The sequence below is a fragment of the Poromitra crassiceps genome (assembly GCF_964638095.1).
Source record: "Poromitra crassiceps genome assembly, chromosome: 14".
NCBI classification, from domain to species: Eukaryota; Metazoa; Chordata; class Actinopteri; order Beryciformes; family Melamphaidae; genus Poromitra; species Poromitra crassiceps.
Window position 1 is genome coordinate 37,247,347 of NC_139633.1, and position 13,255 is coordinate 37,260,601.

The window sequence follows — 13,255 nt, forward strand, 5'->3', positions numbered from 1 at the left end:
AAGAGAGCAGTGTGGACTGAGATGATGGTGTGGTCAACAGAAGTCTCTGTCACCTGAGGTAAAGGAAGAGAGCAGCGTGGACTGAGATGATCGTGTGGTCAACAGAAGTTTGTCACCTGAGGTAAAGAAAGAGAGCAGTGTGGACTGAGATGATCGTGTGGTCAACAGAAGTCTCTGTCACCTGAGGTAAAGAAAGAGAGCAGTGTGGACTGAGATGATGGTGTGGTCAACAGAAGTCTCTGTCACCTGAGGTAAAGGAAGAGAGCAGTGTGGACTGAGATGATGGTGTGGTCAACAGAAGTCTCTGTCACCTGAGGTAAAGAAAGAGAGCAGTGTGGACTGAGATGATCGTGTGGTCAACAGAAGTCTCTGTCACCTGAGGTAAAGGAAGAGAGCAGTGTGGACTGAGATGATCGTGTGGTCAGCAGGGAGTTCCCCAAGCCCCGGTAGCCGGCGGTTTCTCGGCCTACTGGCCTACCGGTTACTTTATACACTGTAATATATATATATATATATATATATATATATATATATATATATATATATATATATATATATATATATATATACCGTATATATATATATATATATACCGTATATATATATATATATATACGCAACATACAAGATGCCCGCTGAATAAGTGTCCAAATGTTCATGTCATTCTGGCCAATACTCCACTTCTGTTATAACATTTCAGTCTGGAATATGGAATATCTTTCAATAATCTTTATGACTAAAAGGCTAAAAGTAATCTCATGTGTAAGAAATGACTGTTCTACATTGAAGTAAAAATGTAAATAATTAACTTGTTGGTTTTGGATTTATTTCGCTTCAAGAGTGCATTTTTGTTCGTGTGACCCTCAACACATGCTTTGAGAATCCCGGGCCACTCACTGATACTTATGCTTAAATTAACCCACTCATATTCTGGTTTATTTCTAGAAAAACATTTTGGCTAGTGGACATTCTAATTGGCTGGTAACTTCTAGCAGCCATATTGGCAGGTGGTCAAAAAAGTTAATTTCAAGCCCTGCAGGGAGAGCAAGTGGTGACATAGGAGTGAGTGAGAAGAGAATCAAATATTGGTGTTTAAGACTGAATAATGACATCACAACTGTTAATTTAAAATGAGTTATTTCTCTAAACCTGACTTCAAATGCCCCAAATTTTTCCGCGCCGGCGCCGTTTGGCCCCCAACCCTCAGCAAAATCTGGCCCTCTGGTAGCGAGGAAATTTTTTTGTGGTCCTCTCTATCATCAAAGTTCCTGGGTTACGGCATGACAATATTTGTTCGGCTCCCAGCAACAATCTGGGTTTCTCATGTGACCCCCCATGAAAAATAATTGCCCACCCCTGATCTAGCCTCTTAAATTTAACGAGATTCATGCATTTTAGTTTAAAACGTACACATTTTTCTTACAGGGGGCATGGCCCCCCGAACCCCCCAAGAGGGTCCAAGCAAGGTCTACCCACCACAATCTCTCCAAATCCTGTGGGAAACATAGTTATTAGTATTTTCTTTGTTCTTAAAAATATACATTGCCTGTTTTTTTTTGCAATATGGATATTGTTTTATTTATAATTAAATTGAGCATTGGGCCTTTATTGTTTATTTGTATTATTTCAATTGTCACACTCATGGATACATATTTGAGGGTTGTTTATTAATTGGGAAAAGGACCACTGGAACAAACGCTGCGAACATGAGCCGGCTACTTTTTCAATCTGACTGGCTACACAAAAGTTTGGGGAACTCTCTGCAGTCAACAGAAGTCTCTGTCACCTGAGGTAAAGGAAGAGAGCAGTGTGGACTGAGATGATCGTGTGATCAACAGAAGTCTCTGTCACCTGAGGTAAAGGAAGAGAGCAGTGTGGACTGAGATGATGGTGTGGTCAACAGAAGTCTGTCACCTGAGGTAAAGGAAGAGAGCAGTGTGGACTGAGATGATCGTGTGGTCAACAGAAGTCTCTGTCACCTGAGGTAAAGGAAGAGAGCAGCGTGGACTGAGATGATCGTGTGGTCAACAGAAGTTTGTCACCTGAGGTAAAGGAAGAGAGCAGTGTGGACTGAGATGATCGTGTGGTCAACAGAAGTCTCTGTCACCTGAGGTAAAGGAAGAGAGCAGTGTGGACTGAGATGATGGTGTGGTCAACAGAAGTCTCTGTCACCTGAGGTAAAGGAAGAGAGCAGTGTGGACTGAGATGATGGTGTGGTCAACAGAAGTCTCTGTCACCTGAGGTAAAGGAAGAGAGCAGCGTGGACTGAGATGATCGTGTGGTCAACAGAAGTCTCTGTCACCTGAGGTAAAGGAAGAGAGCAACGTGGACTGAGATGATCGTGTGGTCAACAGAAGGGCTTCTGTTGCTAAACAGCTGCTGACTTGAACATCCTCAAGTTTGGTAATACTTTGTACTTCAATGATTTTGGTTTTATTGCAGTGTGGGATTTTCTGTCGACGTCCAATTTGCCGATGCCTTCCTGCTCTCATGCCCGACTGCCGATACCGATGTATCCCACATCTTTTTATTTATTTATGTATTAATTTATTTTTTCTGCCTGATTTCGGGGAGCATCGGGTTTCTCCTGGTGCGGAATTGGCGCGTGTCGTGCCTGATTTTGTGTGAACCTAAGTTGTGCTTCAACTTAGGTTAAGTAAGTCATGCTGGCGTGCACACCCTCACACCGGGGATTACTGGCATCGAATAGCTAGTCAACCATGGAACATGTGGGCGTAATTGGGGCATCATTGTTCCGTCGTATCGGCAGGGATGTTTCCCTGTGCATCCCTAATTAATCATACATCGATGATTATTGTACTGTTATATAGAACTAACGTGGGGCGGGAGGGGAGGGCATTGGACGCCACATGGGTGGGAGGGAGGGAGGGAGGGATGAACTTCTTTTTATTTATTTTTATTTGCTTCTAGGTGGGATTATATGATTCTTTGTGTCTGTCATTGCAATGTCTGTTACTTTTCTTCTTTGAAAAAAAAAAAAGATAACAAAAAAAGAAGCATTTGTGTGGACTCCTGCCTCTTCATACCCTGGGAGAGAAGCTCCAGGTCTTGGGGCTCTTGGAGCTGTAGGTCGCCCTCACCGTGTGGATGTTACTCAACACCTGCAACACAAACACAGTCCCTTCAATATCAGGCAGAACGTCCAAACAACATCAGCTAGAACTAGAATGACCGCACCGCAGATATATGCCTCCGCCAAACAAGTGAGCAGTCGACATCCATGTCTGTCAGAAATTCCGCTAAGGCATTACTGAGATATTGTTTAATTGTTTATTGTGGATCCCCATTAGTCTACACCAAAGGTGAGAGTACTCTTCCTGGGGTCCAAACACGTAAAATACAAACATAAAAATCCAATCATTGGAGTAAAAACAACACAACAAAAATAAATAAAAACAAACAAAAACAAGTGAGTCAAGGCTCACTCAATATTCATGTCAATCAAATATTAACCGTATCAACTCTTCTCATAAACAAAAAGAAATGTATCGGTCTTCCCGAGTAATTGCACCAGCAAAAACAACTTATACTGACCTTATTTCTACCATACTCACATGAAACCATCATATTATAATTGAAATACTTGATTACAATATATAATACATAATACATACCGCAATACAAATTCCTTTCATGTTGCACAATTAACAAATCAGTAAATCAAAGACCAAAATCTATCTTATTATTCATAACTGCAATTTTTAACTTTTTTTTAAACATAAATTTGTTCCTTACCATAGTTATATTTCTCTGTATTTTATTCCAGTAAGCAACTGCTCTATACATTACCGTCTTTTTCAGTGCCCGACACCGCTCCTCACAGAGCAGCGCAGAGCGAGGTGTGCCGCCCTGTTCTGAGCGAGCTGGAGTCTGTTCAGGTCAAGCTTAGAGGCATTGGACCATATGGCTGGACAGTAGTCTAAGCGTCATAAGACCAAAGATTGTAGATATGGCGTTAACGAGCTCGAAAATGGCGTTTGTGAGTTCACAGTGACCTTGACCTTTGAAGACCAATATGTAATCAGTTCATCCTTGAGTCAAAGTGATGTTTGAGGCAAATGTGATGAAATTCATTCAAGGCCTTCCTGAGATATCGCGTTAACAAGCTCAAAAATAACATTTGTGACAGAGACAGTGACCTTCAACTTCAACCTTTGACCACCAAAAGGTAATCAGTTCATCCTTGATTCCAAGTGGACGTTTGAGCCAAATTTGATGAAATTCCATGAAGGCGTCCTGAGGTATCGTGTTAACTCATTGAGTGCCATGGACGTCTTTCGACGTCCAATTAAATAGTGACGTAGAGTGCCAAGGACGTCTTTCGACGTCCAATGCGTTTTTTGACGGTGGGACGTCGATCAAAGCCTTCCGCATCTCCTGTACAACTATTGTAGCTATTGGAGGTCTATAACCTATTTTACAGAACCCTTAGGTGGCGACAGTGCTCTCCAGGTTAACAGAAAGGCAGAGAAAAACAGAGAATAAGTCGTTGGGGAAACGGAAATCGCATCGCATCCGTATGCATCGATATGCATGAAGCGTTTTAACGTTAGATGTGCCTGCAGCAGCAGCAGCCAATCTGCTCCCACAATTGAGCTCCTCCATGTCCGCTGCGACAGCCCATACGCATGATCAGCCGTGGAGTTGTTATTATTCTCAACTGGAAGCATAGGAGCCGGTGACAAACACACGCGGAACGCTGTAAAAAAGCTGGATGTCGCGCACCCTTCACTGTGCACAGCAAACTCAGCAGAGAGCCACCAGAGAAACTCCCATACGGAGGAGGAGTGTGCAGTTGAGGGGTGGGAGGGGGGGGGGCACGCAGAGCAGCACACAACACCCAGACAGACCCAGACAGCAGGACAGGATTAGCAAACGCAAGCCAGAATATCCGATGCCCACCAGCAGCAAATCAAGACCAGCAAGAAGCTGCAACCAGCAGCGCACGCAGGGGCCAGCGCTGCTGGTTGCAGCTAAAAATATTATTCTGCCAAACAAAATTCCCTGGCCTTCACTGTTTTATTGAAGGAAATTATTTTTGAGGTGTGACTACATCAGAAAATTAGCTTCAGAGTCAGTGATGTGTTTGAAATGATTAATTTCACAAAAGGGCCATTATCTCAGCTTCTAGAAAAAAACGGCTCTTTTTGGTTAAATCAAGCTATCTTCTCCGGCTGATAACTAAAGAACGGAAAATTATATCAATAAACCTGTTTTTGCTGATGATAGAAAAGAGTCTCATCGTTCTTTTTGCGTGTTCAGTGTTTACATAGTAATATCACACAATATTCTGTGGGCCTCGAGAAATCACTGAAAAAAGCTCTGAAACTCTGGCACTGGGAGCGTCCGTTCTCCAAAAGTGGCTGGCACTCAATGAGTTAAGGAACATTGGAAGGACGTATGGACGGGCAACCTGAAACCATAATGCCTCCAGCTCGGCTAACGCTGGCGGGGCCGTAATAAAAATGTAGGCCTGCGACTAATGATTATTATCAATTAATTACTGTTTCAATTAATCGATTAATCATTTAGTCTACAAAATCTTAAAAAAAAAAAAGAAAAAAAACCAAAGTATTCATTTTATAATATGAAAATCTTTTCATTTGTGAAGCTGTAACCAGGAAATGTTTTGTATTTTTACTTGATAAATGATTAAAACAAGTAATTGATGATCAAAATTGTAATAAATTAATTTTCTGTCATTTGACAGCACTAATAGTAATAATAATTTGTATATTGCTATTAACTCAATCAGCAGTATCTTTTCAGCCTAGGTGCAGCCCTACTAATGATTATTTTCATTAACGATTAATCTGTTGATTATTTTCTCGGCTACTCGATTAAGTCGATTGTTCGATAAACGTCACAAAACGGTGAAAAATGTTGATCACTAAAGCCCAAGATGACGTCCTCAAATGTCTTCTTTTGTCCTGACCAACAGTCCACAACCCAAAGATATTCAGTTTACTGTCATAAATTAAATTTATTATTATTATGTAATTCTTTTTCCCCACCTCCCTCTCTTCCGTCTGGCCCCTGTCCCTCCCACACTCTCCCTCCCTCCCCTCTTTTTCCATAGATCCCTGATCGATGTGTTAATTGTTACTTGTATCTGTTGCCTGTTGTTATCTTGTTTTCTATGTACCGTAAATTCCGGACTATAAGCCGCGGCTTTTTTCCCGTTTTTTGGCCTTTTTTGGCCCCTGCGGCTTATATAACGGTGCGGCTTATCTATGGATTTTTTCCAAAAAAAAAAAAAAATCTCTCTTTTTTAGCACTCTTTCTAACTATAAATCCACTTCTGTTTTAATTTCCTCTCTTGCCCTCTTTTAACAACATAACATAACATAACATAACACAACACAGGTAAGCAGAAAGAAAAAGACGAAGCAATCACGCCATGAATGAGGAAATGACTCACCTGCTGGAGGCTGGAGATACACGGCTTGGGCTAAACTTTTACTCCGTGAAACACTATCGATTAAGTCCGACATCGCTCAGAGGTTTTGAGCAGCTTGAAAACAAGTTTGAAAACGTGCAGAAGTCCATCCACTCACTCACTAAAGAAACTAAGGCAACCGTGAACAGAGTTTATAATGCGGAAAAGCGCATCAGCGCACTGGAGGACAAAAACAACACAGTGAGTCCGAAAATGGATAAAATGCAAAATCGAAACCCTGCACACGCAGGTTGATGACTTAATCAGCAGGAGTAAAAGAAATAACATTCGCCTGATCAATGTAAAAGAGGGAGCTGAGATTGGTGACATGGACGCTTTCGTGGCAAAATCCTGTGTTACATCCTGGACCTGAAGGAAGGCGAGAAACCACCAGAGGTGGACAGGGCACACCGGGCGCCTCGGCCACGTCCAGACCCCGGCCTGCCACCGAGGGCCATCTTCATCTGCCTACTCCGCTGGCCCGACCGTCAACTCATCCTCCAGGCTGCGGGGAAGAAGCCCCTCACCTGGGAGGGTACGCGCTTTTTCGTCCGGCAGGACCTCTCCGCGTTGGTGCAACAGAAACGCGCAACATACAACAGCATCATCGAGTCAATGGATATCGCTTTGGCGTACTGTACCCAGCGAGACTCGTCATAACCATTGATGGACAGCGGCGGAACAAGAGCTCAAAGTGAAACTGCCGAATATCTTTTGAGTTGGACTGGTCAATAGTACTGTGAGTAACTAAAATAAAAAAATAAAAAACAGAATTCTCTCTTCTTTAGCACTCTTTCTAACTATAAATCCACTTCTGTTTTAATTTCCTCTCTTGCCCTCTTTTCACCACACCGCGGACACTGTGTGCACTGTAAAAAAAACAAAAAATACCATTAAAACACCCGCGGCTTATAGTCCGGTGCGGCTTATATAAGAAAAAAATAGTCAACTTTGAAGGTGCGGCTTATAGACCGGTGCGCCTTATAGTCCGGAATTTACGGTACTCATACTGTGTCAGCGTCTTTGGGTCACTGAAAAGCGATTTATAAATTCAATGAATTATTATTATGATGATGATGATGATGATTATTATTATTATGATGATTATTATTATGTCTAGCAGAATTCACACTTAAGCCCCACCTGAGTTCCATCGAAGGCACAGAGGCGAATGTGTCTGCTGAGGACCTGAACTCCAACACCAGGAGTGGGAATCCTCCTGCAGCTCCACAGGGTGAAACAAACACTCGTCCTGACCTGACGAGAACGAACCTACAGGAGAGGAGAGGAGAGGAGAGAGGAAGGGAAGATAGGAGAGGAGAGGAGAGGAGAAGAGAAGAGAGGAGAAGGGAAGAGAGGAGAGGAGAAGAGAGGAGAAGAGAGGAGAGGAGAGGAGAGGAGAAGAGATGAGAAGGGGAGAGAGGAGAGGAGAAGAGAGGAGAAGAGAGGAGAGGAGGAGAGGAGAAGAGATGAGAAGGGGAGAGAGGAGAGGAGAAGAGAGGAGAGGAGAAGGGAAGATAGGAGAGGAGAAGAGAAGAGAGGAGAGGAGAGAGGAGGAGAAGGGAAGATAGGAGAGGAGAAGAGAGGAGAGGGGTGAGGAGAGTTGAGATGAGGGGAGAGGAAAGGAGAGGAGAGGAAACAGAAGCATTAATTAATGACTAGAGGCTTTTAGCCTGGTAAAATGAACTCACATTACATTTCGTTCTACCAGACCGTCTGGCCTCAAGCCCTGGGAGGGCTTTCTGCAGAAACTGCAAAGCGTACGAGCCAATCAGCGACCAGCCTCGTAGTTGATATCATAACCGGCCAATCAGGAACGCTGCTGGAAAAACAGTAATGGCTGCCTCCGTGCCTGTCCGCCTCGAGTAGTAATGTCAACATTCGTCGAGTTTAAGCAGCCATAAAGTGCAGTTATTGCTGAAATAGACTCAATAACAACAATTAAACAAGTACAGGAGTTTACATCAGCGGGGTTTCTCGGCGGAAAAGATGGTTTTCCCGTTCTCTGAAATGTGAGTTGACGTGACCGGCTGGTTTACCAGGCTAAGAGGCTTTGCCCTGGTCCATTAAAACACACAGACAAACAAATACTAATTATCTCAGGCTGATGACTAATAAGACTCTGAGACAGACGGCTGATACTTTGGGCTTTCCGATGTAGAGCGGACATCTGCACCAACACTTCCACTTCCATCGTTGTTTCCAGTCTGACAATGTCTCAAATGCAGTTATCTGTTCATAGAGATGAGCCACAATGACGTCGACCTAAAACACCTACAAAAAGTATCGATCAATCAACTCCAACTCAATTCTCTCAGAGGAAGTCTTGGTGCACCTGTGTTACTTCCTGCCTTTTAGACACAAAATGGCTGCTGTGAAAAAGGCCTATTCTCTCAGAGGAAGTCTTGGTTCGGACAACCGACATACCGGTCGTCTGGCCCAGACTCGTATTAGTCGTCAGACTGAGAGACTCTGAGGTACCCAGATTGCACACATAAGCTACTTTCACACATGAACTCCGGATCAGGTGAGGGTTGCTCCCCACTGAGCCTGCCCCGGATGATACGTGAAGTGTACCCTTTCACACATGAGGCATGTTGCTTTCACACATGAGTAGCACCTCCGCAGAGTTTGTAAAGTAGAGAGGGGGCGGGGGCAGGGGCGGGGGTGGGGGAATTTGGGCATGACCACACAATGGGGAGTTGTGAAAACTAAAAATACATAATGGGCGATAACTGCCTAACGTTCACGGCATATACTTGTTTGCGCATAACGTTAGTAATTAATTAAACAACCCTACAACTCATGCCCAGATGCATCGATTTCCTCGAGTCGCAAGCACTACAAACAAAACAGGTCTTTGCTATGTTCAGTCCTAAAATGCATCAAACCTACTAGAATTATACAGAATACAGGAAGCTAGACGTTTTTACCTTCAAAATAAAATAAATGTTGTATTACTTAGTAACAAAAAATCAGAATGGTCGACTCACTACGGGTTAAAATTGACTTTTCGAAGGGAGCAGATATTCTTCCAGTTTATCTCTGTTCTGTATCTTTCGAAACACACACAAAAAAACATTACACGTGCATTTACTTTATTTAATTGCCATTATTGCGAAGGTTATACCCGGAAGTTTTCGTTTTATTCTGCCTGACTTGACGCTACTTGGAATTTGCGGTTCTGCCATTGAATCTTCACAAACGCTGTGTAAACAAACGCTGTGTGCATGAACGCAACCAGACAATCCGCTCCTGCGACTACGGCTGGGGGTACACTTCCCTCCGTCTAGGAGGAGGCTCGCGGGAGCGCGCGTGAGCCACGAAAATCTGTCCACACATAGACCGCCATACGGATGACCTCTAGATAACTCCTGAATTCCAGACATGTGTGAAAGCAGCCATACAGACAAACACACTGTCTCACCTTGCCAGTGTCTGGGTCCAGGAAGAGGTCTCTAAAGGAGAGCTGTGATTGGCTGAGCTCAGGCTGAAGGTAATGACTTCCTCTGTACGTCAGCCCTACAGAAGAAATGTTTATATCAGTTAGTAAAACAAAACAAATGATGGTCTCTGATGGTCAAGGATCCCACTTGAACTTTTACTCATGCTTCTCTGCACCCACACCAAAGAGCACCTGTTTCAGTGATTTGACCAAGGACCCACGCAGCGCTTCCTCATCCCTTCTCTCAATTAAAAATGGTCTTTTACAGCAAGGTTTATTTTGCACAAATTCATAAAAAAAAAGATTCTCATGTTGTAATAATAAAAAAAGAAATGCCTCTTAATGTGTTGTAATTTTTTCGCTGTGGTATTGAAAATGGTATCAAGTATCGATATTTTCTTGGGTATTGATATCAAAGCTGAAATTCTAGTATCGTGACAACCCTATATAACATCAACTACATTTGACCAGTTAACGGCATGCTGCTTGATAAAAAGAAAAAGAAAAAAGGCAGCAGATTCCACCTGCTAGTTTGTTCCAATGCAAATTGACTGCAGGCGCACTTATTGTTTATTGTTCATTTCAGATCCCCATTAGTCACTGCCTCAGCAGCCACTATTCTTCCTGTGGTCAAACACATCAGTTACAGTACAATTAAAAAGTAAAAAAAAGTACACCAATAAAGTACTCAATACACATGCATACATACATCCACATCCATACATCCAGCCACATACATACATACATACATAGGCTACAGTGTATACATACATACATACATACATACACACACACACACACACACACACACACACACACACACACACACACACACACACACACACACACATATAACAAAAACAAAAGCAACAATTATCCTAGACGAGATGTTGCAACTCTTCTATTATATGGCTCTGGTGTTAGCTAATGATCACATGAGTGGGGGAAAGGGGCAGTATCATCCATCTGCAGCGCCGGAGCACCATCGCCCCGCCCACCGTGTACGTTCTCAGACCCGCTGGATGTGTACGCGTACAGACCAGAGTACGTTTCTAGACTCCTTCAAAAATAAAAGCCTGGATATTTTTCTTTTTAACTCAGCGTTCTGTAGGTATATGATATTCTATTATGCTTGTGTGCATTAGTCTTTCGGATGATTGAATATTTGTATGATTCATGACCTTTTCGTTGATCTCGCTGGTTAATTGGCTAGCTATGCTACTAGCTAGCCAGCAACTACCCCCGCTATGAGCTCCATGGTCAGCCTCTGAGACCCAGGACAGCCCCCTCACCCCACCCACCCTCCAGCCCGCTTCTACCCCGACTTAGAGGCCCCTTCTCCAGGGGAACCCACCTCCGGGAGCCACCCACCTTCCATGAACCTGCCCAACCACATACCCAGTATTAAGCACCCCTCCCCAGCCTACACACAGACCCCCGCCCCGCCAGGACCTTGTCCTCCGGCGACCTACATTACCAACTTGCTGGACCTTGCTGGCTCAGTGGCCACACTTTACGGACTTTGCTATCTAGCTATAGCTAACATCAGTGTTTGGCCGCTGCAGTGCTCGCCTACCTCGCTCACAGTGACTGCTTTTATTTTTGAAGGAGTATGTCTAGAAAGTATCCGGTCTGTACGTGTACACATCAGGTCTGTATGTGTACACTTCCAGTCTGTATGTGTACACTTCCAGTCTGTATGTGTACACTTTACTTTCTAGACCTACTCCTTCAAAAATAAAAGCAGTCAGTGCGAGCGAGGCAGGCGAGCACTGCAGCGGCCAAACACTGATGTTAGCACGCAAGCTAACGTTTGATAGCTCCCGGGGGACGGCTGGCTGTCTGTACCCCGGGAGCAGTGCTTAAGTGTGGGCCACTGGGCCAGCAAGGTCCAGCCAGTGGGTAACGTAGGTCCCTGGAGGACAAGGTCCTGGCGGGGCGGGGGTCTGTGTGTAGCCTGGGGAGGTGTGCTAATAGTGGGTATGCAGTTGGGCAGATTCATGGAAGGTGGGTGGGGTGAGGGGGCTGTCCTGGGTCTCAGAGGCCGACCATGGAGATCATACTAGCGCGGGTAGGAACAGGATGGACGAGTTGCTAGCTAATGTTAGCTAGTAGCATAGCTAGCCGATTAACTAGCCAGATCAACCCCGGGAATGTGATCAATGTTGGGGGGAATTGTCTGTCAACATCGGTCATGAATCATGCAAACATTCAATCATCCTAAAGACACTAATGCACACAAGCATAGAATATCATAATACCTACGCCGATTTGAAAAGAAAAATATCAAGTCTTTTATTTTTTTAAGGAGTAGGTCTGTGGTCTGTACACGTACACTTCCGGCGGGAGAACGTACACGGTGGGCGGGGCGAGATGCAGATGGATGTATCTGGAAAGGGGGGGTTCACCGTGACGTAACGCTGAATCAAATCGCCGATTTTGGAGACCCCAAAAAAAGGAGGTTTGAACCCCTAGAGGGCACTCTCACTGCCTGAAAATGACACAGTGTACCGTGTAGAATTCTAACAGTTTAGTCTCAAATGTAGAGATTTTACCTTCACACACCACCTCAAAAGCCATAATACAGTTAAAAGCTGAAAAAAAATTGTTTTAGGGGTTAGTCCTCCTTTATGTGTGTGTGTGTGTGTGTGTGTGTGTGTGTGTGTGTGTGTGTGTGTGTGTGTGTGTGTGTGTACTAACCTTCCTCCACCAGCAGTTTATTAAGAGTTGATGGTCTGAATCCTGAAGGGATCGCCCCCATGGCAGAGAGCACATCGGTCGTATCAATCTGTCCATCACAATCACACACACACACACACACACACACACACACACACACACACACACACACACACACACACACACACACACACACACACACACACACACAGTGAAAACAATAAGAATTCTCAATGCAGTGCAGAACACTTGGTGCGTGGAGAGAGTCTCACCTCAGTCAGAGCCTTCCTGACAGTAGACCAGTTGGAATGGGAAGCAGTGCTGTTAGAGAGCAGAGAGGAATGGAAACACTGACATTATTCAGAGAAAGCATCATTAAAACAACATCATCATCAATTTCAATCTAAATTAATTCTGTATTTTCATCACTTGTTGTTGTCGTCGTTGTTGTTTTTGTTCTTCCCCCCAGTTTTCTCCCCAGTTGTACTTGGCCAATTCCACCTGTCTAAGCTGTCCCCGTCGTTGCTGCAGCCCCTCTGCTGATCTGGGGCAAGTTCCTCCGATACATGTGCAGTCGCTAGCTGCTTCTTTACACCGGACAGCGAGGTGTTTCACCGGCAGGATGTAGCAAATGGAGGGATCATGCTATTCCACCCCAACGACCAAAGGAG

General features: G+C 44.1%; 1 protein-coding gene across 1 annotated transcript in view; it reads right to left on the bottom strand.

Moving 5' to 3' along the window:
- Window positions 1-13,255, bottom strand: part of LOC310789177 (nephrocystin-1-like) — a gene marked incomplete at its 3' end in the record, with an annotated part of 34,997 nt that overhangs the window by 6,396 nt on the left and 15,346 nt on the right. Inside the window, exons 8-12 of the mRNA XM_083650765.1 lie at window positions 12,857-12,905; window positions 12,606-12,693; window positions 9,888-9,982; window positions 7,604-7,732; window positions 3,048-3,122 (exon numbers count right to left, since the gene is read on the bottom strand). Of these exons, the coding sequence (XP_083506891.1) occupies window positions 3,048-3,122; window positions 7,604-7,732; window positions 9,888-9,982; window positions 12,606-12,693; window positions 12,857-12,905 (436 nt within the window). The remainder of the gene's footprint in view (window positions 1-3,047; window positions 3,123-7,603; window positions 7,733-9,887; window positions 9,983-12,605; window positions 12,694-12,856; window positions 12,906-13,255) is intronic.